Below are 27811 nucleotides of genomic sequence, written 5' to 3' on the forward strand. Positions count from 1 at the left end.
CTTTGAAGGAGCAACAAACAGACTGACAAGTGGGGTTTCCAATGGAGTTCGGAAGACAGAATGCAATGACATCTTTAGAGTAATGAAGGTAAACAACTGCCAAACAGCAGGCATGAAACTACTCGATCAAACGCACATGGACATGATGCAGAGACTGGAGAGACTTTCTTGCGACCTGAGGATCAAAATGTCATAGAATTACAAAAAAAAAAAAAAAAAAGTGTATTAAACATTGGAATGGTGGTGGTGGTTATGTGCTGTGAAGACAATTCCAACTATAGTGTATAGGGTTTCACAAGCTGTAGTCTTTATCAGAACAGAAAGTCTCATCTTTCTCCCTTGGAGCAGCTGGTAGATTCAAACTGCTGACCTTACTGTTAGCAGCCCATCCTGCCAGAACTCCTTAAACATTGTATACAGCCTCCTTTAAAAGAGTGGAAGGACTATTCACACACAATTCAGCCCATTAACAGAAACTAAACCTAAAATCATTCTAGGTTTAGTTTCTGTTAATGGGTTGAATTGTGTGTGAATGTAATCCAATTTGGGAATACGGTTTTGTTATGTTAATGAGGCCACATTAATGTGATGTACCCTGGAGTCGGTTTCAAGTCATAACCACCCTGTACAGGGTTTCCAAGGCTGTACATTTTTATGGGAGCAGAAAGCCTCGTCTTTCTCCCACGGAACAGCTGGTAGTTTAGAATCTCTGACCTTAAGGTTTGCAGCCGGATTTTTAACCACTACACTACCAGAGCTTGTTAATCTGTGTTGGGTGTATCCTAAAACTAGAAACCTAATCAGTTTTGTGTTATATAGAAAGAGATGTTAGACACAGAAGCCAACAGGACAAGGGATTGCTAAGGAAGCAAGGAACACAGGAATTACAGAAGCTGACAGAGACAAGGATCTTTCCCTGGAGAAGAGACTTGCCCTGAATTTGAATGTTTACCTTCTTAACTGTGAGAAGTTCTGGTGTAGCACTGTGGAATAAAGCACAGCACTGAAAGGTTGGTTTGAACCACAAGGTTGGTGGTTCAAACTCACCAGCTGTTCCTTGGAAACCCGGTACAGGGTTGCTATGAGTCGGAACTGATTCGATGGCACTTAACAACAACTGTGAAAAGGATAATGCTCTAGACGGCAAGGTCTGTTTGAACTGCAAGGACAGTGGTTCAAATTCACCAACTCTCCTTGGAAATCTTATACAGCATTGCTAGGAGTCGAAACTGACTCAAGGGCACTTAACAATAACTGTGAGAAAATAACTTTCTCAACTTTAAAGACACCTACTTATGATACTTGTGTTACAATAGAATTAGCTAAGAGTTGCTATAACATATTTTTAAAAAATCTTTGATTCTAATAAAGAATAAAATGTAGAATAAAATTTATATAGCATAAAATATAATATATATAAAAAGAATAAAATATAAAACTGTTTCCTGAATGCTGTTGTTGTTAAGTTCCCGTAGAGTAGGTTCTGACTCAAAGCCACCCAACATAGGGTTTACGAGGAGTGTCTGGCTGCTGAGTTTGAACTGTCAACCTTGTGATTCAAACAGACCTTGTGGTCAAGTGCTTATCATACAGGATTAAAAAACAAAAACAACAACCTAGTAGCTTCCTGAATTAAAGAAACAAATGAAAAGTAGGAAAGTGGGTAAGGATGGCCTGGAATATTTGTGTTATTTATATTGTTGAAGTTTGGGATTTTTTTTCTTTTCTTTCATGATCAAATTTGATATGCATACACATTTCAATACTAAAACATTTAAAGCCACCAACAAATTATTTCGTTTGCATGTGTCCATTTTTATCCAACTAGTTGGTTTTTGTTAACACTGTTGAGGTATAAGTGTTCAACTTACAAGGAGAGTTAACAACTCAAGAGATGTGCTATTTGTGATCAGTTTTGTCTATAGAAGCGGCCATTCGACAGCTACTGAGAAAGAGGATATAAAACAAATAACACTTAAAAAAAAAAAAGTGGAAACATCTTAACTTTCATACACGTGTAAATTGGCCAGCACTTCCCTTCCCTCTCTTTGAAGAAGATCAGATTTTGTTAGCAATGCTAATAGTTCCATTTTCACACCAAAGGGCACAATTCTGAATAAAGTTTTTAAAGAGCTGAAAGGTTTCTTAAGCAAAACAAAACACCCGCCCCCCAAAAACAAACAAACAAACCCAGAAACTCAGTTAAGCTCATCTTTAACCTCTTTCCTGACATTAGGTCCTGTGAACCCTTCTGGGTTGTTGGCTTCTGGAATGCAAACCCTGCACCACTTTCTTTTTAAAGTTAGAGTTGTTGTCATAAAGGTCCATCTTGCCCATTCACAGACTCTTGGAGCCTTTAGAGGAGGTTCTGGAAATTTCTATGTTTGCCCCAATACATAGTTCAAAACCTATATTTGAAACCATGATAGAAGTCCAACCCTCTGGACTACTGATGATGTTTTGTGTGTGTTTTGTGGGGGGCTCATATAGGAAGGGCCTAGTGATCCTCTGGTCTAAATCTTATGGAAGCAGGGATGCAAACTGCTGAGCGAGGAATGTCCCTGAGTTAGCCCTTATCCTTTACCCAGTGTGGATGGGCAAGAGAAGCAACCCACATCTTCCTCCTCTTAGCGGCCGGTGGGAGGGAGTGAGAAAGACAGGGAGGAAGAAAGGAAGGGGAGCTGGAGGTGGGAGTGGAAGAAGCAGCCGGCCCCGGGCCTGATTGGCTCACTCATCCAGCCCTCTCGGAGCGGTTTATAAGAGTAGCGGCGACCACGCTCGCCCGCGCGCTCCAGGAGTCGGCACCTCGTGCTCGAGGCCCCGCCAAGTCCTGATAGGGCTCCACCGCGGTCCGGGGAGTTTGCGGTCGGCAGAGCAAGAAAGGGAAGCGGCGCGAGAGGGAGGGAGGAGAGCGCCCAGCGAACGGGGCCGAGCGCGATGCGCCGCGCCAGCCGAGACTACACCAAGTACCTGCGCGGTTCCGAGGAGATGGGCAGCGGCGGCTCCGGCGCCCCGCACGAGGGCCCTTTGCACGCCCAGCCGCCGCCCCCGCCCGCGCCACACTCGCCCCCCGCCGCCTCCCGCTCTCTGTTCGTCGCCCTCCTGGGGTTGGGGCTGGGCCAGGTCGTCTGCAGCGTCGCCCTGTTCCTCTACTTCCGAGCGCAGGTGAGTGTGCCCGACTGCTCCGGAGCGCGCACGGCCCTCGTTCCTCCAGGAGTTGGGGTCTCTGAGTTTAGTTCCTCAGACCTTCGGTGCCCAGGCGGGAAAAGTGGGGAGAGCCGGACGCTGGTCTGCGCTGGTCTGCGCTGAGGGTCAGCGGGGCGCTCTCGCCGCTCCAGCGGCACACACACCTCTGCTCCTCCGCACGCTAACCTGGGCTGCTCTTGCCTGGCTGGTTTGAATTTCCCCCGTGAAACGGCATTGGCTGCTCACCGCTTTTTTAAAACACTTTTAGTGTTTGCAAACGTTTTTCCACCCCAGTGTTTCATTTTTTACTTGGAGGTAAGAACCAACTCAATGAGTAGCAACGGACTCAATGGCAAATGATTTGGTTTTGTTTAAAACACAGTAAAAAACAAACAAAAAAAACAGAAGAAAAGAAAGCTCCTTCGTTTAAGCTTCAACCATTTCCCTTCCCGCCCACCACGCGGGAAATTTTGGTTTCTGTGGATGGCTGCTTTTCGGGTCTTCTCTGGCTTGAGGTGCAGCGGCGTCTATGCGAAAGGTGGCAGGGCCTGAGGCGGCTGGGGTTGCCTACATGGGCCCAATGGCACAGCTGAGCAGCCCGGTTGAGAGGAAGTGGGCTCAGTTACTGCAGCTTACAGTGAGGGTGAAGGAGACGAGAAGGTGGACATAGGAAGAAAGCAAAAGTGGGGGTGGTGTGTGTGTGTGTGGGGGGGGGGTGTTTGGGAGGTAGTAATGAAGTTTCTTTAGCAGATAACCAGCCTTTTAATAAATGAAGCAGGCCTGCGAAGGCTCAGAACGGCAGGAAGATAGTAGAAAGGAAGGGGTAAATTTGTAATATTATGCTGTCTGGTGGTTTATGCTCTGTGTTTTCTTGGAAATTGCAGTGCCGTGCAGTTGGTTGGATTCATTCAAATATTGTCTGGTGTTGTGCACTCTTTCTCAGAGGAAGTGGGGGGCTGACTGTGCAGTTTTTTTATGGGAAAAGAAAGCGAGTTGGGTTTGGACTTAATTTGTTTTTAAACTCAAAGGTGATTACTTAACCAAACTGGATGCACCAAAACGTGGCATTACTTGGGTTGTGTAGGTTTTTGGCATATGCTAGCATTTTGGACACCATGACTTTTAATCTTAGTTGGAGTTTGTTAACCATTCATTATCCACTTAGTTTGATTTAAAAAAACTATTTAACAAAATAGTTTGTAAAACTATTGAGATTATCTGCTAAAACAAAAGTAGAAATGCTATGAGTACTCCAAAAATTAATATAAGAAATCATCTTTACCTGTTGAGGAACTATGATTTTTCCTAAAAAGGTTCTTTTGAGTGGTTGACTTGCAACATACATTGCACAAATCTGTATGAAAGTGAGGAAATCATTTCCTTTCGTTGTCATACATTGCAGTCTAGTTATTTTCCCATCCTATGTTTTTTCCTTCCTACTTTATTGTTTGCTTAGGTGCCATTGACTCCATTCTGACTCATAAGGACCCCATGTGGCAGAGTAGAACTTCCTTACAGGCCTTTCTTGGCTGTGATTTTTGTGGAAGGAGATCACCAGGTATTTCTCAAAGGAAGTGGTGGGTTGGTTCAAACTGCTAAGCTTTCAGAGAGTGGCTACATGCTTAACTGCTGTGCCACCAGGGCTCCTTCCTCCGTGTTTAATGCTTCTGCATTGAGTGACTCCATTATGCATGGCACAAAGGAGCTCTGGTAGCATAGTGGTTACGAAACGGGCTGCGACCCGCAAGATCAGCAGTTCAAAACTATCAGCAGTTCCGTGGGAGAAAGATTAGGCTTTCTGTTCCTGTAAAGATTTACAGCCTTGGAAACCCTGTACAGGATCACTATGGGTTGGAACCGACTCGATGGCACTTAACAACGACAACAACATTAAATACTATGGAATATGAGCTAAAAATCATTTATTTAACATATATTGTGCACCTACTATGTGCTTAGGAGTGTGGTGGCTCCATAGGATAAGCACTGGACTGGGAGTCAAAGGGTCAGCAGTTTGAGTCCATCATCCGCTCTACTGGTAAAAGATGAGACTTTCTGTTCCTGCAAAGATTATAGCTTCAGAATTCCTATATTGGGTTACTATGAGTCACATTAACAATAACTATGTGCATGGCATATAAAGATGATTTATAGAGTCCTGTCTTTCGGAGGTGTGTAACAACAGAAAAAACTCTAAAAATCTTTTCATCTAAAAGAGGGCAGCATTCAGAAAAGGGCAAGAACATACAGTAGTTCTTTACCTTATATTTTTTTCCTTAGGGACATGACCTTTTCATAGCAGTAACTGAAGTGAGTGCTGGAAGAATGGGAGGGAATGAATGTGAGTTCTGGAAGCTGTGTGCAGTGTAGTTTGGCCCATGGAATTGGTGTGACCATGTTGGAAAGAATGACCAGCTGAGCTCTTATTATAACTTTCCTATAGGAACTCTCAAGGAGCTCGGGTAGTGTAGTGGTTACGAGTCAGGCTGTTAATCTCAAGGTTAACAGTTCAAAGCTACCAGCCGTTACATGTGAGGAAGTTGCTCCTGTAAAGATTTACAGCCTTAGAAACCTCATTCAGGATCACTATAAGTTGGAAGCGACTCCACGGCACATCACTACAACAACCATAGGAATTCTCAGTATTAATGATCTGACCTTCTGATGATCATTTATAACTTAGTCAGGTGGTCTTGCTGACACATGGATAATAGGACAACTCTCAAAGGCGTTTTCTAAAACAAACCTGTAAGTTAGTAAACCCCTCTCTAGAAAATTCTCATTTGGAACGTATAATATCATTAGATTACTGTTTTATCAAATGCCATGAAGACTGGGTTTCTCTACGACTTAATGTAGAATATTGGAGTTGTTACTCTGTACACAGTTTTGTACTGCATTTTTAAAAGGTCATCTCCTTAGTGGAGAAATAGTATTTGAAGTACTGTGTTCCTATCTTTAGATCTGGTTGCATTTTACTGGATGTTATATCCATACCTAAAAGCATTGCACCCATTCAGGGAGGCATTCTGAAATATTTACAAAGGAAAGATAGTGGTGTGTGAAGTTTGTTTTAAAGCAGTTGTTGGAGAGCGTAGGGGTTAGGGAAGTGGCTAGGAATAGAAGAAACAAGACTGGCCATGGGTTGATGATTGTTGAAGCAGGGTGATCAGTAGATGAGGCTGGACTCTGGTGTCCTTGCTATTTTCATCTATGTTGTTGTTAATTGCCGTCAAGTTGGTTCCGACTCATAGTGACCCTATATAGGATTTCCAATGAGCAACTGGTGGGTTTGACCTGCCGATCGACCTGCCGATCTTGCAGTTCAGACTAATCTTTTGGTCCATTACTTTATTTTACAGTGCCACACCAGGACTCTTTTAGTATATGCTGGTGGTGGCTTTGTGCCGTAAAGTTGGTTCTGACTCATAGCCACCCTGTATAGGGTTTTCGAGACTATAAATCCTTATGGGAGCAGAAAGTTCTTCCTCTTTATCTGCAAAGGTGTCAGCAATCCAATTTGTAATCCACTGTGGAGTTTGGCTGCTAACCTCAGGGTCAGCAGTTTGAAAGTACCAGCCATTCTGCAGGAGAAAGATGAGGCTTTCTGCTCCCCAGCTTTGGAAACCCTATACAGTGTTGCTATGAGTCAGAATCCACTCCAAGAACTACAGCCCCTCCGCCCGACACACACACCAGGATGGAGCTACCAGGTTATGTTTTGGACCGCTAACTGCAAGGTTAGCAAGTTCAAGTTATCCAGGGGCTCCACGGGAGAAAGATGAGGCTTTCTGCTCCCACTAAGATTGGGAGTCCTAGTATGATGCTGTGGCCCTAACGCGCTGGAATGCAATGTTGGTTTGAACCACAAGGTTGGTGGTTTGAGCTTACCGGCAGCTTATCAGCTGCTCCTTGGCGATCCTATGTAGGGTTGCTATGGGTCAGAACCAACTCAATGGCACTTAACAACAACAGCAACAATAACTCTACTAGGGTTCCTTACATAAGAAATCATAGGGCTCCCCCCCCCCCCCATTAAAGTTGTGGGTCATCTACTTGGAGTTTCTGAAATCATTTGAATGACAGCGAAGTCATCTAGTAGCAGGTGAGACATCTGCAGGTTACATACAGTGAAGAAACAGAAAAATAAGCCAGTTTTATAGGATTTGTTTAAAGAAGCTATGCATATCTTCAAAAAAGAGCAGTTTAATTTAATTTAAAGTATATAAGGAAGAATGCCCAGCATGTTGCAGAATGTTGTTAAGTGCCTTCGAGTCAATTCCGTCCCATAGCGACCCTGTATAGGGTTTTCGGGGAGCAGCTGGTAAGGTTGAACTGCCGACCTTGCAGGCTTTGCAGTTTGGCACATTAATCCACAGCACCACACTAGGCCTCTCTCTCTCTCTCTCTCTCTCTCTGTCTCTGTCTCTCTCTCTATATATATATATGTATATATACTTTTTTTTCCCTTCATTTTTCCCTTATCAACTCATAGATGAGGAGTTAAAAATGAAAACCTCTGGAGTATTTGCAGCTTGTCTGTTTGCCTAGATTGTTGTTCGGTGCCCTCCACTCTGTTCTGACTCATAGCAACCTGTATAGGGTGTCCTAGGAGCTCCTGGTGGGTTTGAACTATCAACCTTTTGGTTAATAGCCCAGTGCTGATCATACAGGATCACATCAGGACTGTACTGGGTGGGGGGAAATATACTAGATCCAGTGAAGATAGGCTTTTCCCCACCAGCTCTGCCAAAGAAAAAAATAGCGTGTGGCTTGTGCTATATATTTATCACATAGTATTCATACTTTGGTTTACAAAGAGGAAAAAAACCCCAAAACCTTCCAAAAAGTTGCTTGTAAAGTTTGTGTGTGTTTACCATCCATAGAGCCGTATTCAAAGTGGAGAGTTTGCAAGATAAGCCTTTCAGAAAGCTACAGCTCTTTTGGTCTTTTTAACTTCTTCTCCCAGCCACACCAGCCTTGATGGCTGTCACCCAGGATGAGTGACAATCTGATGTAGAGATGTGCAGGCTGCCAGTTTGAAAACACAGATAACGAAGTAGCACAAACATCAAGCATCCTGCCTCACTGGATTACGTTTAAAGGAGGTTAAAAAGAAAACAAAACAAAACAAAAAAAACCTGAATTCATTTCATATGAACCACACCATCAGATAAATGCATTTGAAAAGCCAGTTTTGAATCAGAGACTCAAGATTGCTGTTTCCAGGCAGTTCCTTTGTACCTCAGTTTACTGTGAGCCTGTCTTCAGTGCAGTATACCGTCCATGAAAGAAAGCAGTGATTGTCTCTGTTGCTCATGACCTTATTTGAATCATGTAGTCCAGCGGCTTAGATGTTTAAGAATTTACTAAAAAAGTTTTTCAAAGTGTTTGTAACCATACACATGCCAGTGTCTAATTTGTAACATGAAAATGATCGAATTTGTTGTCAAAATAGACAAAAACAGTATTTTTCAGTCTTGTCAATCTTCTGTCCAGAGGCGAGTAGCTTTTGGGTTCCTCCGTGAGCCTCTAGTATCATTCACACTCCCTATTCTGCGTTCCTTCAACATGGAAGCCACAGGAGCTAAAGCTTGAATTCATCTGTGTGTGGCTGGCCTTCCACTCTTAACCTCAGCTCTTCTTCTTTCTCCTGGTCTCCATTTTTCATAAAAGAGAGCTGCAGGGATACTGGAATCAGAAAGACATTTAGTTGCAGATCAAAAAATAGTTTTCTACCGTATTTCTGTAAGTAAATAAAGGAGTACATCTACAACAATTATGTCATAGGTTTATGATTTCTTTTGAGAAAATAATTATAAAAGTTTTATGCAGTTGTTGTGTTATGTACTGTGGAATCAGTTCTAATTCATAGCATCCCTGTCTATACACAACAGACCCAAACACTGCCTGGTCCTGTGCCATCCTTACAATTGTTGTTACATTTAAGCCCATTGCTGCAGCCTCTGTGCCAATCCAGCTTCTTGGGATCGACCTCCGTTTCATTGACTGTCTACTTCATCAAGCATGATGTCCTTTTTCAGAGACTGGTCCCTCCTGATAACTTTAATGAAGGATGAGGGACAAAGTCTGGCCATCCTGGTTTCTAAGGAGCATTCTGGCCGTACTTCTCACAACACACAAATTTGTTTGTTCTTCTGGCAGTCCATGGTACTTTTAATATTCTTCTCCAAAACCATCATTCAAATGTATCAATTCTTCTACTGTCTTCCTTATTCATGATCCATCTTTCACATGCATATGTGGCAATTGAAAATACCAGGCCTTGGGTCAGGCGCATCACTAGAAGACTTCAAAGAGTTCATGGAAAATGTAATGAAAAGACAGTGGAATTTCTCCACAGACTGTTGAAGAAGCCCCTTGTGTATGTTTTAATTCTAATGTTCCCTTCCCTAACTGTAGCTCTCATTACGCACTAGAAGTGCTTGCAGAAAAAGTAGACCCTAGCAGGATAGGCGGTTCAAGCTCTCTAGCTTGCTACTCGGAAACCCTATACAGGGTTGTTATGAGTTGGAGCCGACTTGACAGCACTTGACAACAGATACAATAAAAACCCCCAGAGAGGACTTTTGATGCGGCACTGTAGGATCAACACTGGACTGAGAACCACAAGGTTGGCAGTTCACACCTACCAGTTGCTCCTCAGAAACCCCATATAGGGTTGCCATCACTCAGAACCAACTTGACGGCACTTAACAAAAATAATAACCTTCAGAGATAGGAGTACTGGCATGGCTGCTGTAGGATAAGCACTGAACTGCTCACCACAAGGTTCAATGTTTAAACACACTAGCCCGTTCCTCAGAAACCCTTTATAGGATTGCTATGAGTCGGAACCCACTAGACGGCACTTAACAACTACGAACTCCAGAGATGCTGATTGAGTTGGAAGGGGGTGGAGTCGGGTCAGGGGCATTTTTTACAAGAGAGAGGAGATAAAATCTTGGTATTATATTTACTTGCATCACATCCTGAACCACTGGTAACTGTTGTAGTGTTTCTCCTAATTGGTGTTGCTTGTACTGAAAATTTGCAATTTGTTTCCATTGGAACTTGGAGCCCTTTTAACAGCAGGAAATGTCGATGTGCATATTTGACATTCTAAAGCATGGTTTCTCAGACTTTCCTGTGTATGTGAAGCACTTGATCTAGTTAATATGCAGATCCCTATGCAGCCTTCTGGGGTGAGCCCTGAGCCTACACTTCTAAACACCTTCCTTGGCTGATAATGTTGCTGATCCTTGGATCACACTTTGAGAATCAAGGGTGTTGAGGACTGGTGGTTCTGTTAGACAGCTCTCACTTTGACAACAGGATTCACATTTAAACAATTTCAGGACCTGTAGGCACTGTAGGATAAACACTGTTAGCAAACCATGAGGTCAGCATTCAAACCCACTAGCCGCTCCTCAGAAACTCTAACAGGGTCCCTGTGAGTCGGGATCCACTCGATGGTGGTGGGTTTAGGCACACTCCAAGAAGCTTGGTGATGCAGTGGTGAAAGCACTTGGCTGTTAACTAAAAGGTTGGTGTTTCGAACCCCCAAGCTGCTCTGTAGCAGGAAGATGTAGTGGTCTGCTTTGGTACAGATTCAGTTTTGGAAACCCTATGGGCACGTCTACTCTGTCCGATTAGGGGCACTGTGAGTTGGAATGAACTCCCTGGCAGTGGGTCTGGGTTGTTGTGTTTTGTGTTTTAGGCACTCTCCTCCAACTCTGTTCCTTTAGCTCAGCAGTTTACTGAGCTGACCTAGTCCCTTTGCATAGCTCTTTGTTCCTGAGGTCTGAACCCCGTGAACGACCCTTTGTATCAGTTGCCCGGGCCGTTCTGGGTTTGTGGATACATTTGTACTGATTATTATAAATAAATTATGAAAATGAATAGAGGTTGCAAATCATTGTGCTTGTGGGTAGTACCTCTCCCATGATAATGTTGCTCTTGTTAGCTACCAGCAAGTGGTGTGCAACAGAGCGAAATACCACCGGGGCCTGCATTTGGTGGCAGACCAGTCCATTGGGATGCACAGGGTTTTCATCGAGTTTCACAAGTAGATCACCAGGCCTTTTTGTTAGTCTGTTTAGTCTGGAAGCTCCATTGTAACCTGTTTAGGATCAAAACACCACACACATCTCAGCTGACAGATGGTGGCTGTATACAAGGTGCGTTGGCCAAGAACTGGAAGGGGAGACTTGTACCACTGATCCACCTCATGCTCTTCTAATCACAGATAAGCCTTGTATTTGCAAGAGTGGAGTAACAAAATTTATATTAATGGATGCATGTTTGGTGAAGAGCTTTGGGAATTTCAGATAGGGAAGTTTCCAGCTTATTTCTGATGGTTGGTTCATAAACATGTACATCTTTGTGATGATATTGAGAAAGAGCATCAAACCAGGGAAGTAGGGATCTGGTTTCAGTTCTAACTGAGCCTTATTATTTTAAACTTGCTTCATTTTCTGTTTTTCCCATACTAAATAAGTAAATACATATGAAGTGCTTTGAATTTTTTAAAGACTAGGACGACAAATTCAACTATCCTGAGGAAAATAATGGATCCTTAATGATAGCTCCGAGGGAGAAAGATGAGGCTTTCTACTCCCGTAAAGATTTACACCCTCGGAAACCCTGTACAGGGTCGCTATGGGTCGGACCCGACTCGATGGCACTTAACAACAACAACAACAAATGATAGTTACTCTTCTGCTTGGTGGAATTCCTGGGTGGGGCAGTTAACACGCTTGGTTGCTCATTGAAAGACTGCAGGCTCAAGTGCACCCAGAGTGCTTCGGAAGAAAGGCCTGGTAATCTAGTTCCAAAAGATCAGCTGTTGAAAACCCTATGGAGCAGTCTACTGTGATACACTTGGGGTCATTGTGAACCAAGCTGACTTAGTGACAACTGGTTGTTCGTTTCGTTGGCAGTGGAAATCACTACAAAGGCTTTAGCAGAATCCCCCAACACTACCCGCCCCCCCCCCCCAGGAGGAACAGGCAGACAATTTAAAGAGCTGATGATTGATACGTAAAAATGATAATCGTAGGCATATACTAAAACCAGGCCAAACTGGTGATCACACCATGGGGGGCAACCTCTCACTTGATAAGAATTTTGCCTCATCCAGCACATGGGTCACCCTCTGCAGCCCTCTTGCCCCATGGTGACCACCAGCTGTCACCCACACACATTCCCTGGCACCCCCTTCTAGTTGAGAAACATTGGGTCAACTAAAGAGAAAGTGTGCTCTGGGTTCAAATTTTGGTTGGAGCTAATTTTGGTTTGGTTTCTCTCTTCTCTGATTAAAAGAGGTCGTGATTAAGGGAGAAATCTGGGCAAAGGGTGGCTAAAGGTTATGTTACTTTCTCCTGATGTAGGTGGGCTTCATGCTTTGCGTATCTGTCTGTTGTTTTTAGGTGCCGTCAAGTTGGTTCCGACCCATAGTGACCCTGTGTAGGGTTTCTGAGGAGCAGCTGGTGCGCTTGAACCGCCAACCTTGCAGTTCAAATGGCTTTGCAGTCTCATGCATTAACCCACATCTGTCTAGTATGTTGCATATGACTTAGAGACCAAACAGTACTCTTGTACTCACCATTTGTGACTTCCTTGATACTACTCTCCTCTATGAAGACTTCCATATTGTCAGATGATTTTGTTAATTTCACCACCCATCACACAAGTACACTTCTGTTGTCATTGAAAACTCACCGTGACACTTAACTTTGATGACCATGACACATGCTCATCAAAATGAAAAGTTTATGTTTTCACCAACTTGAGGACATTAATTGTATTAGCCATTGGGGTAATAAAGGCTCTTACAAGAATGGGTTTTTTGTTCTTAAATCACACTTCATTAAATAGCAGATTGGTTAATGATACCCACTCTAAGGTCCTCACAATTTTAATCTTTTCAGATGGATCCTAATAGAATATCGGAAGATGACACCGACTGCTTTAAGAGACTTTTCAAACTCCATGAAAACGCGGATTTGCAAGACTCAGCTCTGGAGAGTCAAAACACAAGATTAGTACCCGACTCGTGTAGGAGAATTAAACAGGCCTTTCAAGGAGCTGTGCAAAAGGTAAGTTCTCACTGGGGATGATGAGTCAAGGGCCCTTACTGACCTCGCCAATACTGGAAAGTAAAACAGCTGAGTGCTGCGGACCCTGTGCTATTTCTTATCCTCTGAATTTATGCACGACCTAGAGAGAATTTCTTTAAAGGCAATAATTGGTGATGATTGATTATGGAGACCAGAGATGTCCATGCAAATATTCTTTTCTTTTTTTCAGGGGATGATTTTAAACTTACACTTGGAAAGAGGACACAGTGGTTTGTGGTTAGCTGATAGGTCAGTTTGCTGGTTTGAATTCACTGACCTAGAAGCCGTCCACTCAGTCCACAGGGCTTTCCGGTAGCTATTTCTTTTATACCTGGTTTTGTAATGGTAGGATCCCCTAGTCCACATCTGTGGGTCCAGGCTCTGATGAGAAGCAATTGTAGCTCCTCTTTTGTTGTTACCTGTGCTGAGGAGATATGCAAGCATAGCAGGAAATGATATGGTAGGAGAGATGGAAATTTCGGTATCCAGTTCCTGGGTGAGAAGGGAGGAGACTGGGCCAGAGAAGATAATGACTTCACTTATATCCAGAGCAGCAGTCGAGAAACACTGTAGTAGCGGGCTGTTTCCCTTTCTTCGCAAACCCACTTGAAAGTCCTGCTTTTTTTTTTTAAATTAGTAATTCTGTTACTTTTTGACTCTACACAAAGACAGCAATCCTAATGCATGCAGACTGCATGCATTACTTACATGCAGGTACACCTGCATGCATTCATGCATCTACTTCATCATACCTACCTCTGTTTTGTACCTACTAATCGAGACAAGCTGGAGTCCTGGTGTGGCACTGTAGGATCAGCACTGGACTGCTAATCTCAAGGTCGGCAGTTCAAACCCACCAGTTACTCCTTGGAAACCCTATACAGGATTGCTGTGAGTTAGGACCAACTCGACTGCATTTAACAACAAAACAACATTTGAGAAAGGAGGAGTCCTAGTGGCTGTGTAGGATAAGCACTGGATTGCTACAGCAAAGTCAGCAGTTCAAACCCACCAACCACTCTGCGGACGAAAGATGAGGTTTTCTGCTCCCAAAAGATTTACAGCTTCAGATACCATATATAGGGTCACTGTAAGTCACTATTGACTTTATGGTGGTGAGTTTTGATTTTAATACAGAAAGGTTAGCAGCCTGAGCCTATCTGAAACACCTTGGAAGAAATGCCTGGAGATCTGCTTCCAAACAGGCACAGCCGTGAAAAGCCTACGGGGCTCAGTTCAACAGATGGGTTGCCAAGAATCAGAATTAACTTAATGGCGACTGTGTTTTATTTTTATTTTGTTTTTTTACAAAGGGTACCTTTGCTCATCTCAGAGTAAATTCTGAAATTGCCAAAGCCCTTAAATCTAAATTGAATTTTAATTTAGTTTATTTTTTTTTTTAGAAAATCATATATAGTAATAGCATCTTTTCCTCCAACTCATCAAGATGCTGTATAAGGTTTCCAAGGATCATCTGGTAGGTTTGAACTGCTGATCTTGTGCTTAGCAGTTCATTGCTTATCCTATAGTGCCATGCCGAGACTTATCACGGCTTCTTAGATAAACTGGTATTGTTCTCCTTGAAATGGAGAAAAACTTCTTAATTCCATTAGTGCCCTTGTTCTTAAAAACTATCCATTGAGTTTCTTATGAAAGAATAAGTGTGTTAGTTCAAGATTCTTTTGAAAACAATTTTAAGGTGAATAGATATCATTAACATTTACTAATGGGAATTCAAGACCAATTTAAATAGCTCATGGGAGAAAAGCAGACTGAGAAGTGACTGAAAACATTGGAAAAATCTCTTTCTGATATTTAAAATCTACTAGAAATTTGAACTGGATGTTGTTGTTATGTGCCACGGAGTCAGTTCTGACTCATAGCGACCCTGTACTGGGTATCCAAGGCTGTAAATCTTTATGGGAGCAGAAAGCCTCATCTTTCTCCCATGGAACAGCCAACTGGTAGTTTCGAACTGCCGACCTTGAGGTTCGCAGCCCGATTTGTAACCACTACGCTACCAGAGCTCCTTATAACTGGATAGAATCTTGATATTATCATAAGAATCTCAAACCAAAAATTGAATAATGATGAGAAAATAAAGGCATTCCCTTCAAAGTTACGAAACAGCAAAGATGCTTACTGGCCCCATGTTATTTAAAAATTTTCCGAAGGTGCTAGCCAATTCAATTACACAAGACAATAAAATGTGAAAAATATATACTGCAGAGTAGAAGGCAGAATTTGCATGTGGTATGATTGTTGTTGTTAAGTGCTGTTGAGTCGGTTCTGACTCATAGCGGCCCTGTGTAGGGTTTCTGAGGAGTGGCTGATAAGCTTGAACCGCCAACTGAAAGTCTATAGGCAAAAAAATAAAATAAATTGTTGTGTAAAAATGAATAAGTATGAAAACCTTTCCTTGAGATTTTACAGTAGTGGTCTAATACAATATTTGTCCTTTTGTGATCAACGATTTCACTCAGCATAATGTCCTCTAGGTTTATCCATGTTATGAGGCGTTTCCAAGATTCAGTGTTGTGTAGTATTCCATTGTGAATATGCACCAAAGTTTGTTTATCCATTCTTCCATTGATGGGCATTTAGGCTGTCTTCATCTTTTTGCTGTTGTGCTTAAGGACAAAGCTGAGAAGGGGTAGGAAGAAGAGTGGAATTGAAGTAAGAACCATAGTGAGGAAGTGTAATTACTGTTGTTCCAGGGAAAGGGTTTTAATCATTGAGATGAAACAAAGTGCATGATTTCCTGAATGTAAAACTGATGATCTTCTCTGTAAACCTTCACTCAATTCTCAATAAAAAGCTTCAAAAATACGTAATAAGCAGTTGTTGTTGTTGTTAAGTACCATGGAGTCGATTCCGACTCATAGAGACCCTGCACAGGGTTTCCAAGGCTGCACATCTTTACGGGAGCAGAATGCCTCATCTTTCTCCCACGGAACAGCTGGTAGTTTCGAACTGCCAACCTTGAGGATAGCAGCTCGATTTGTAACCACTATGCTACCAGAGCTCCTTATAATTAGTAGCTCTCCCCATTTCAAACAACAGCTAGAAAATACGATGATTGAACGACTTAATTAATAATAAAATAGGATTGGATAATGTAAAGACATACTATATATTACTGAAGGGGGGGCGGGGCAAAAGAATTTTTGGATCAATCCATGAAAAAGAACAAACAGCTTTGAGTAGACTTTATGTGAATCTACATGTGAACGTGCTTGTGTATATAATACAAAATTATTGTAAATAAGTAGGTATGTTTTGGATTATTAAAAAATAATGTTAAGACAATTTATTAAGTATTTTTTAAAAGTTATAGCCTTACTTTATGCACTAAGTAGAAATATACCTCTTAAATCCAAGTAGTTTCTAAGTTCAATTTCATTATACTAACATTAATATTAAATATAGATTTATATTAATAGGTATCTATATCAATATGTGGATTTGTTGTTAAGTTCTGTCGAGTCGGTTGCAACTCATAGCAACCCCGTATAGGGTTTCAGAGGCATTAAGTCTTCAAAGGAACAGAAAGCCTCATCTTTCTCCCGAGGAGCGACTGGCAGGTTCAAACCACAAACCTTGTGGTTCACAGTTCAGTGCTTATTGTATATATATTGTTGTTGTTTTGTGCCGTGCTTATTGTATATATATTGTTGTTGTTGTTATGTGCCGTGGAGTCGGTTCCGACTCATAGCGATCCTGTACAGGGTTTCTGAGGCTGTAAATCTTTATGGGAGCAGAAAGCCTCATCTTTCTTCCGTGGAAGAGCTGGTAGTTTCGAACTGCTGACCTTGCGGTTCGCATCCCGATTCGTAACCACTACGCTACCAGAGCTCCTTATTGTGTATATATATACACATACATACATGTGGGGGCTCCAAACAGTTCATGGAAAACGGATTTAATAGTTTTTTTCCAGTAACTTTATAAGCCTCCTTGTGTGTGTGTGTACACCCAGATATAAGTACCACCCATTGTCAATTTGGTACCAATTCACAGAGAACCTGTAGGACAGAGTAGAGCTACCCCATAGAGTTTCCAAGGGTGTAATCTTTAAAGAAACGCGTCGTTCTCTCTCAGAGTGACTGCTGGGTTCAAACCTCCAACTTTTTGGTTAGTAGTGGAGCGCCTAATTCTACTGCACTACAAGAACTCATACACAAAGGGGCTTTTTTTTTTTTCAAAAAATTCATAGGAAAATGAAATTAAAAGATAAAGGAATTTTTCAATGAACTCTTTGAAGCCCCTTCTTATGTGTGTATGTACATACACATACATATGCATTTATAAGTAAATAGATAAATTGTATATATATATATATATATATAAATATATTTCTTGTTGTTGTTAAGTGCTGCTGACTCAGTTCTGACCCATAGCAACCCTGTAAAGGGTTTCTGATGAGTGGCTGGTGAGTTTGAACTGCCAACTTTGCTGTTCAAACCCACCATGTGGTCCAGTGCATTATCCTGCAGTGCCACACCAGAACCCCATATATATATGTATATATGTGTGGTGTGCCACTGTGGGTTAATGTGCTGGACTGCAAGGGCCATTTGAACCACAAGGTTGGTGGTTCAAGTTTACCAACTGTTCCTTAGAAACTCTATACAGGGTCACTATGGGTTGGCACCAACTAAACAGTACTTAACAACAACAAGTTATATATATATGTATTGTTGTTGTTGTTATGTGCCGTGGAGTCGGAACCAACTCATAGCGACCCTGTACAGGGTTTCCGAGGGTGTAAATCTTTACGGGAGTAGAAAGCCTCATCTTTCTCCCGCGGAGCAGCTGGTAGTTTCGAACTGCTGACCTTGCGGTTCACAGCCCGAGTCGTAACCATTACGCTACCAGAGCTCCTTCATATATATGTGTATTCTAAGGAAATAATAGCATTTCATCATCTCCTTTTTTAACGTTTTACTTGAAAATAATTTCAAACATACAGCCCAGTTGCATAAATGAAAATAACACAGACTGATTACTTGTGCTTACTGTACAGTGACACATCAGGACTGCTGGCATTAGTTATACCTTAGCATTAAACTCAGCCAACAGCCTTGGAAATTCTATGAGCAGTTCCACACTGTACAACTACAGGATTGCTGTGAGTTAGTCACCTCCATGGCAATGAGCTTTTTGGGGGGCATTTTCCTGATGTAGCACTGTGAGATAATGCACTAGACTGCAAGGTTGGTTTGAACCTCAAGATTGGGTATTCAAACTCACCAGCCACTCCTCGGAAATCCTATACAGGGTCACTATGAATTGCAACTGAGTCAACAGCACTTAACAACCTTTTCCCAAACCAAAGAGTTGAGTCTTCTCTTACCCCAGTCAAGTGATGATGTGCGAGATGTGTCATCCTTTGATGAGGCTTGTTGGCTAATGTGATATTCCACACATCTTGTGCGAGTCATAAGGTTTCTCATCGACCTTGCCAGTAGGCTGAGTGTATTAGGCATTCATAGGTAGTCCTGTACTTAGTTTTAGTTCTAATATGGATAGCGAGTGAACCTATAAAACAACATTACATGTGTTGCTGGAATCATTACTGAGAGATCATCCCTATCCCATGGTAACAAATGCTAGACATAAGCACAATATTACATTCTATGTGTGCAAAAATTGGTGTTTACTCAGTCCATCTTTGGTCAGACAAGTAATACTGTTCCCCCCCCCCCTTTTTTTTTGTTTGTGGCTGGTATGTTTTTGGCTTTTTTTTCCCCTTTAGCACAGAACTCTAAAAGCCTCTTAGTGATCCAACCCTACCAACCACAATTTATGAAGTCTAGCATAACAGTCTGCAACAGTAAAGAAAACACTAGTTTAAATACGGTGTCCGATTTTTGAAGTGATCCTTGTTTCCAGCTTTGGCGGCACCCCAGCCTCTGGCAGCGGGGGTGGGGGTGGAGCTTTGAGTTCAGCTCTGAGCCAGGCCTGCCTTGTGCACTTGGCCACTATCCTCCTCCAGCCCAGTCTCAGCAGACTGTCATCTGTCGATGCACCAAATTGCATTCTGGGTGCTTGCAGCTGGAACCCTAACTAGGGAGTCATTGCATTTGCTGTTTGCTAAGTTGTTGATCCCACATTGGATATCTGTGGATGAAAACTTCATGAACTTTCTGTAACTTAACTTCAAAGAGTTTTGAAAGAATGATATGTAGGAGAGAGATCAATATGCATTATAGCACTCTGTATGGGATAGTCTTTGGAGCCCTGGTGTCACGCTGTGGGTTAATGCACCAGACTGCAAAGCCGTTTGAACTGCAAGGACGGCAGTTCAAGCTCACCAGCTGCTTCTTGGAAACCCTATACAGGGTTGTTATGGGTCGGAATCGACTCGAGCACTTCACAACAACAACGATGGGATAGTCTTTAGTATTCCTCCTTAGCCACGGGGCTAGTTTTGGAACCTAACTAGACTGAAACCCGTTTCTCTCCAGAGTGTGATGTGCACTACAGTCAAGATGACCCCCAGGGATGTGGAAACAAGGTATTGGGATTTATATGTGTGCTGACTTTTTAAATATTAGATTTCAAAAGTTTTATGTTTTTATAAATATTTTATAATAGATATAACACAATATCTGTGTTATATCTATTATATAGTCTGTGAAAAAATTCCATTATCTTGTAATTCCATTTTCCACATACTTTTTGAAGTTTTCCCCAGACTGTTTGAAGCCCCTTATATTGATAGAGAAATGCTTCTATTTAATATTTAGATGAATAAGCATGCACATTTTGGGGGTCACTCTAGCAAATACAGTTCCCTAAAGTTGTTGTTGTTAAATGCTGTTGGGTTGTTTCCAACCCATAGCGACCTTGTATAGATAGGGTTTCTGAGGAGTGGTTGGTGAGCTTGAACCATCAACCTTGTGGCTCAGACGACTTTGCAGTCCAGCACACTAGCCCACAGCGCTATACCAATAGAATCGCATAATTAGGAATCCTTAGGAAGCATAAGAAGCTGTAAGTTCTCTAAGAACCAAGGACTTTGTTCATTTTGCTCACATTTGAACATACCACCTCATTCAGGTTTAGAGTCCCTGGGTGATACAAATGGTAATGTGTTTGCTAATTGAAATATTGGCAGTTCTAGGCTACCCAAAGGTACCTTAAAAGAGAGGTCTGGAGATCCACTCTGAAATAAACAGCCCATGAAAACCTCAATATATAAGGGAGGAACATTTTAGAAAAGGAGGGTTAGAATGTTTGCACAACTTTAAGAACGTAATCAGTGTCACTGAATTATACATGTAGAAATGGATGGTTTCTGTGGTTCACATTCTCAACAACAACAAATAAAAATTTAAAAAACAAAAAGAGATTTCTGTGGAGCTCAGTTCTACCCAGACACACATGGGGTCGTCATGAGTCAGAGTCAACTCAGTAGGAACTGGCTAATGCAGTTTTAGGAATCAGTGAATGAACACATGACTGATTACAAGTGACGACTTACTGGCCTCTGTGAACTAACATTTTTAAGTAAAACTGGATATTAACCAATTTATCAAGCCATGCAAAATGCTGTAAGGCTAGTTCCTGTTTCTCTGATGTTTTTCCAGTGCTCTAATTGATAATTATGAAAATCATTAGCCTGATTTTCCTTAAAGTTGTGGTCTGCTGGACTTCTCACTTTAGTCCCCTTTCCTCAGACCTCCTGGTCTTGACTTGATCTGTTCAGTGTAGAGAGGCAGCCTTATGTGTATGTGAAATAAAAATACTCCTCTGGCTCTATCGGTAGTATTTTATAAAACGCTTTCACTTTTTCACTTTTTACGAGAATGACTACCAATGGGTTATCTTTTTTTGTTTTTGCTTTAGTTTACAAATTTTTATTATTTAAAAAAAACTTTTTGTTGTGAATTGAGTGAAGGTAAACAGACAAGATCATCAGCTTTACTTTCAATCAATAATTCGTTTTGTTTCATCTCAAGGATTACACTCCCCTCCCTGTAACAACAGTTACCCTGCTTTCACCCTTTGGCGTCCCTTTTACACCTTATTTTCACAAATAAACCAAGTAAAAATATGTGATGTACGCATATAAAACAAAAAAAGATATATTCATTTAAATTTCCAAAGCGTACATTTTGCAAACCAGCCTCCTGCCCACAGGCACACAGCCTTTCTCAGTGCATGGGCCTAGAGTCTTCAACTGCTCTCTCTCTCCATGCCATCGCCTCTGCCACTATCTCTGCTGTCACCACTTTTCTGGGTAGGATCCCATGCTCCACTCATGCTCTTCCTTCTTGATGGTCCTGAAATGAAAGATTAATGACTCCCCCCTTTTAGTTACACATCTGCGTTTATAGTTGTGACAATCTTAATTAATCCTGCTAACAGTTACTCAAAATTGAATCATAAAATCCTATCGCCATCATCCTGCCAATGGTCTGTTTTGTACCAATGGGCTATCCAGTATCAATGGACTATCTTTCTGGCCCATTGTTTGTTTTTTTTAAATAAGTTTTTATTGTGAGGTTTACATGGAAGAATATCAGTTTTACATTCATCCTATTGTATTTCATTTCATTGCAATGATTACAATCCCCTCCATGCATCATCAAATAACCAAAGGGTACACCCCACAGGCCCACCCCCCACCCCGGCCTGCAGTGCACAGCCCCTTTCCCTCGCTGAGTTCAGTGTCCCCAGCCACTCCATCTGTCCACGTCATCATCTCTGTCTCCATCCCTGGCGTCTCTGCCTCTCTAGGTAGGGTTCTGCTCTCCATTCTTTTCATTTGATGGTCCCAGGGACTTTTGCTCCTGGGCTGCAAAATCAATCACTCCCCTCCTTTTGTCAAAAAACATCTACCTCTATATTTTCTACCCTCACAGTCAGTCATGATGGCAATTATTCACTATTGTACCACAAGAGTCTTATCCCGATTTCCTTTCGCCAGCCCAGTCCCAACAGATTGGAAATCATTCAGGGGAGATTCTACCTTCCCCCGCCCCGTCTGGAACTAGGCTCCCTCTTGAAAGCTCGTAAGCCAGTCGCTTCTTGCCTTTATTTATAGGGCCCCCTCATTTTGGGTAGCCAGTGTCTAAGTTGCCCATCCCTGTCAACCGTGTGTACTGAGGGGGTAGGAGTGATCCTCACTGTAAACATTTGTTCCCTCTTTTGAGCTATTACATCCATTTTTGTTGTTAAGTGCCGTTTGAGTTGGTTCTGACCCATAGCGACCCTGCATAGGGTTTCCAAGGAACAGCTAGTGAGTTTGAACCGCCAACCTTGCAGTTCAAGGTTCAAGTATAGGTAAAGTTCATCAAATTGTAGCAGGTTACTCTCCCCCCTCCCCCTTCTTTCTTCTTCTAGTCAAGTTCTGATCACCCAGCCATTGAAACCAGGTCAAGTGGATACTATCTGCAAGTATGGGTGTTTTTCTACATCTCCCCTCACTTCATATCAGCTGGACGCTTCACTCTCTGCTCTAGTCCTCTCTGGCCATGTCACTGCCTCTGGGCCCAGAAGTCCCCGGGTCTTGCCATACTGCTGGCCATCCAGGTCTCTACCCAGGTTCATAGGGGTCTATTGAATGTGGTCGGACTTAGCTTGCAACTTCATTGCTGTTTTTTCCCCCTCTTCTCCTTAATTGGTGATCAACGTGGTCACTAGCTAGACCACCTGCCTGCTCATATATTCCCCTTGAGTCTCAATCTTGGAGGGGAGTTTGCTCTGAGGTGTCTCAACCACTTGCCTTGATGGCTCCTGGGTGAACAGCTTACCTGTTCTTGTAGTAGTCAATCAGACTGCCGTTACTGTTTTGGATTTTTCCTGCCGGTCTTTCTTTCACGAAGTATCTTCTGTTCTTCTGGCTGGTCTACTCATTCTTTCCAGTGGAAATTTCCTACCTCAGAGAATTCTGGATGGGATTCTGGATTCCACCTATGGTCTTGTGCAGTATGAAGGTTCCACAGGAAGCCTCTTTCGCTGGCCAACTTCTAGCCCCCTTTAAGGTATTCCAATCAGTTATAGGCTGAAGACTGATTTACAAGCTTTCTGTAGTGATGATTTTGGCTATTTCTTTCTCCCCAACTCAAGTGTCTGTTTTACAATGGTAGGCAAGGGAAACCAAGATTCAAAAGACAGCCAAGAATCTTAACATTATTCCCCTCGTTTACCCCTTCAAAGCATGCCTCAATCCCTTATCCTGGAGCCCTGTTGTTCCAGGATTGTGCATACATCATCATTTACCTCTGTCCCACTTAGCCCATACGAACCTGCCTAACTGTTCTCCCATCAGCCTTGTTCTTCCATTCCCCTCCACCTTCTTGTGTATTGTCCTCCACCCCACCCCCACCCCCACACTATCCTGTGTCTATTCCCTACCCTGTGCTCTATCTTCCCCTCCCTCCCTCCCCACCTCTCATCCTATACATCCTGGTGATCAGCAAGTATATATATAATTTACCACCACCACCCTTTTAGGGTGGGTTCTTTTTCTTAGTCTTTTACACTAATGGCCCTGTGCAGAATTTCTCCTTTTGTGACTGACTGACTGATTTCACTCAGCATAATGTCCTCAAGGTTCATCCATGATATACGGTGGCTTGCAGCTTCCTTGTTGTTCTTCAAGGTAGCATAGTATTCCTTTGTGTACCACAGTTTGTTTATCCATTCTTCAATGGATGGGCACTTTGGCATTCTCCATCTTTTTGTTATTGTAAATAGTGCTGCTATGAACATTGGTGTGTTGCTGGCATATCCTGGAATCAGTGATCCTTCAGAGACTTACTAGAAAGTGGGGCATAAGACCAGGAAGTCATAATTGTTGAAAAATTGATTGTTAGCTGGAGTTATTTTTTAACTGTCTGGGAATCTGGACATATTTGTTCTCATCTCTTGCAGCATTCAGACAGTGTTCACTGATACTAACAACAGTTTATCCAAAACTTCGAAGATGGTGATGGCTCAGTGGTAGAATCCTTGCCTTCCATGGAGGAGACTCAGGTTTGACTCCCAGCCGATGCCTTTATCATCAGAGGCTTGCGTGTTGCTATGATGCTGAGTAAGTTTCAACAGAACCTTCAGACTAAGATGAACTAGGAAGAAAAGGCTGGTGAGCTACTTCTAGGGATCACAGTGGGTCAAACCACTACTGATGATGGATGTGGTACAGGATTGGGCAGTGTTTTGTTCTGTTGCGCATAGGGTGACTGGACAGAAGCTAAGAATAACAACAAAAGCTAGTGGCTGTAGCAAAGGGAACCATAAATTCAGTGAACTAAATAAGACAGATGTTTTGTTCTCTCTTGTGATAATCTAGGGGTGAACAATCTCGGACTTGTAGGGAGGGCCCTCCATCTTGAACATGTACCTCCCACCTCTGGGTCCAAGGTAGCTGCTCTGTTTGATGTCATTTTCCAGGAAGAGGGAAGGGAGAAAGAGAAAATGAGGGCAGCGCCTGGGGATGGAGACAGCATTTGATTGGCTGGAACTTACTCTTAAGACCACATGTATTGCGGCTGCACAGTCTCCTGCTGGCTGGCTATTTTCCATTTTCTCACAACAGCGTGAAGAAACTGGTTATACCTACAGCACCTGTTTGTCAAGTTTGTTGTACTGCTATGGCTTGTTTGTTGCTGCGGTGCTGGAAGTTACAAGACACAGTATTCCAATACCATCAGGGTCACCTGTGGTGGACAGGTTTCAACCGAGCTTCCAGGCTAAGACAGGTTAGAAGAAAGACCTAGTGACTACTTCTGATTAGCCAATGAAAATCCTATGGGTCACAGCAGAATGTTGTTTAATAGTGTGCTGAAAGATGAGCTTCCTAGGCCGGAAGACACTCAAATTCTATGTGGTAGGAGCAATGGACTCAGGCCAACCAAGGATACTGAAGGTGGTGAAGGACCGGGCAATGTTTTGTTCTGTTCACCATGGGATCACCGTGAGTTGTAATTGACTTGACAGCATTTATCAATAGTAACATAACTAAAAAGAGAAAACAGATACAGGAGATAATGAACAATTCTGGCATTCATTTACCCTGTTTAGGCAGGTGAGTGGGCTCAGTTTAAGAGCAAGGGTTACCCTTGAGTCCTCTAGAATGCACAAGTCTGTGAAAATGTTTAGGAGCCTACTTGAGCATACGGCTGCTAACCCAGAGGCTCTGTGGGAGAAAGACTTGGGGAGCTGCTCTGATAAAGATTATTATTGTTAATTCTGATTCAGAGTGATCCTGTATAGTGTTTCCAAAAAGCTGCAGGTGGGTCTGAACCGCCAACCTTGTGGTTAGCAGACCAGTGCTTATTCTACAGTGCCACACCAGGACTCACCTAGATTACAGTTTAGGAACCCTATAGGGCAAGAGTCCTGGTGTAGTGCTGTGGGTTAATGTGCCAGACTGCAAAGCTGTTTGAGTTGCAAGGTTGGCAGTTCAAGCTCACCAGCTCCTCCTCGGAAACCCTATACAGGGTCGCTATGGGTTGAAACCAACTTGATGGCACTTCACAACAACATAGGGCAGTTATGCCACATGGGATTGCTGTAAATTCACATTGACTCAATGGCTCATAACAACAGCAACGTGAAAAATTTTAATGGTCAAGATTGTATTTGTAGAGGTTAAAGTATTCTAGAATTATTTATATTGCAGGATATACATTTTAAAGTATATTTAACAACATGTATCCTTTTGAGGAGAACAATGAGACTTTCTGCTCCTGAAAAGGTGTACAGCCCCGGCAAGCCTATGTAGGGTCGCTACGAGTCAGAACCAACTCAGCGGCACTCAACAACATCCTCTTGAGGAAACTTCAAAAACTGAATGGACATCGATATCTCTGATCTTTCAATAGAGTCATCATTGCCTGCAGAGTTTTTAAATTTAAGCTAGATTTTGTGTTTCTTGAACATTAATGTGAGACCAAAAATATGTATCAGATTAAGTACTTGTGGGTTCGCATTTTAAAAACTAAATAAATCAGTTAAAATATGAGTATATCTTAATTGCTTGTGAAATTTTATTCAGTGGACTTATTAGTCATCATTTCTCATTTGTTTTTCAGTTATTTTTCAGTTTTTCTATTCATTGTCTCTTAGCATGTGTATACAAGAACATGAGTTCAAAGAAAAGTTTCTTGTAAACCCACAAGGAAACTTGTGTTTTGGGGCATTGATGTTCCCAAATCAAGATGTTAGTCATATCGTGGTTTTCCAATAGGATTTCATCTCTGTTTGCCATAACAGTTTTGGGAACTGCAATTCAACCTCGATCGTATTTAGCATTTATAAAACGCTGTCTTTATGGGAAATGTCAAATAGCACCCACAGCATTTTCCTGCAAAACAATGGTAACTTTTACTGCTTTGGGCCCACCACTGGACCATGATGATCCACTGTGAAGAGCCCCAAATCAGTGGAAGACCAGGGCAGAAGGTGAGGGGTGGGGGTGGCAGGGGTTGCCAGTGAGTGGCATCTTCAGAGGTGGGTTTTCCTGTGTGCGGTACATGCTCTGGAATGGAAGACAAGATTTTCTTGCTGGACATATTGAAAGAAACAGTGAATGGTTTTGACAGGCTCAAAAGAAATGATTCATTGTGTGGCCTGGGCTCTTAGGGGAGATGAATGCATGAAGCTGACACTCTTCAGTCGAAGAGTATGTTGTGAATGGGTGGATTGGACTGCTCTATCGGAGTGGTGTATCCTGTGTAATTGCAGAGAATCGTGTACCTCAGAACAGGGCTTCCAAGCTGCGTGTTGTTACGAATCATTTGGAGCCAGTTGAAAAAAGTGTCACCAATCTACCACTGGAGATGTTTTCTATCTGGGTTGTGATTCTGAAAACACCACACTAAAGGATAGATGGTACACATGGTTAATATGATAACCAGAAGGTTTGAGGTTCGAGTCCACCCAGAAGCCTGCCTATTCCCAAAGAATAACCTGTTAAAAATCTATGGAGCACAGTTCTACTCTGACACACAGATGGGGTCACCATGAGTCAGAGATGTTGACATCTGTTAACTGGGCAGGATAGGTATAGGGACCATGGAGGTGTTCTAACTATCTTCAGAAGTGGTGCGAGCCATTGGTGGACAGGGAAGCCAGTTGTGAATGAAGTGGCTGTGTTTACTAAGTAGGATTAAATATGTGTGGTGTGGAAATCTTAGAAGTGGTAGAGAGGTCTGTATCTGGAAGGACCAGATCACAGTTTCTTGCTTGAATGCGGTCAGTGTCAGAGGTTAGGAGATTTCCAGTCTCAGCTTCATCATCACTAGATCTTGACTTTTAGAGAACATAAGGTGATGCAGGGTGGGGGCAGATGTAATGATAGTAACAGTGGTGGTGGTGGTGGAGGTGGTGGTGCTTGTGTAGGTGATGGTAGATGAGGTTGTGGAGGTAGTGGTGGTGGTGGAGGTGATGATGGTAATGTAGGTGGTGGTTGTAGAAATGGTGATGGTGGAGGTGGTGGAGGATGACGTTGTGGAGGTAACTAACAGTGGAGGTAGTGGTGGAGGTGA

The 27811-nt window shown here is 42.5% G+C and overlaps 1 protein-coding gene across 1 annotated transcript in view; it reads left to right on the plus strand.

Annotated features, from left to right (window-relative positions):
- The first annotated feature begins 2861 nt into the window (after nt 1-2861).
- TNFSF11 (tumor necrosis factor (ligand) superfamily, member 11) overlaps nt 2862-27811 on the plus strand; it is a 61893-nt gene continuing 36943 nt past the window's right edge. The window contains exons 1-2 of the mRNA XM_006837611.1: nt 2862-3165; nt 13119-13286. Coding sequence (XP_006837674.1) covers nt 2938-3165; nt 13119-13286 — 396 coding nt within the window. The 5' untranslated portion in view covers nt 2862-2937. The remainder of the gene's footprint in view (nt 3166-13118; nt 13287-27811) is intronic.

Source organism: Chrysochloris asiatica, unplaced genomic scaffold (genome assembly GCF_000296735.1).
Source record: "Chrysochloris asiatica unplaced genomic scaffold, ChrAsi1.0 scaffold00022, whole genome shotgun sequence".
Classification (NCBI taxonomy): domain Eukaryota; kingdom Metazoa; phylum Chordata; class Mammalia; order Afrosoricida; family Chrysochloridae; genus Chrysochloris; species Chrysochloris asiatica.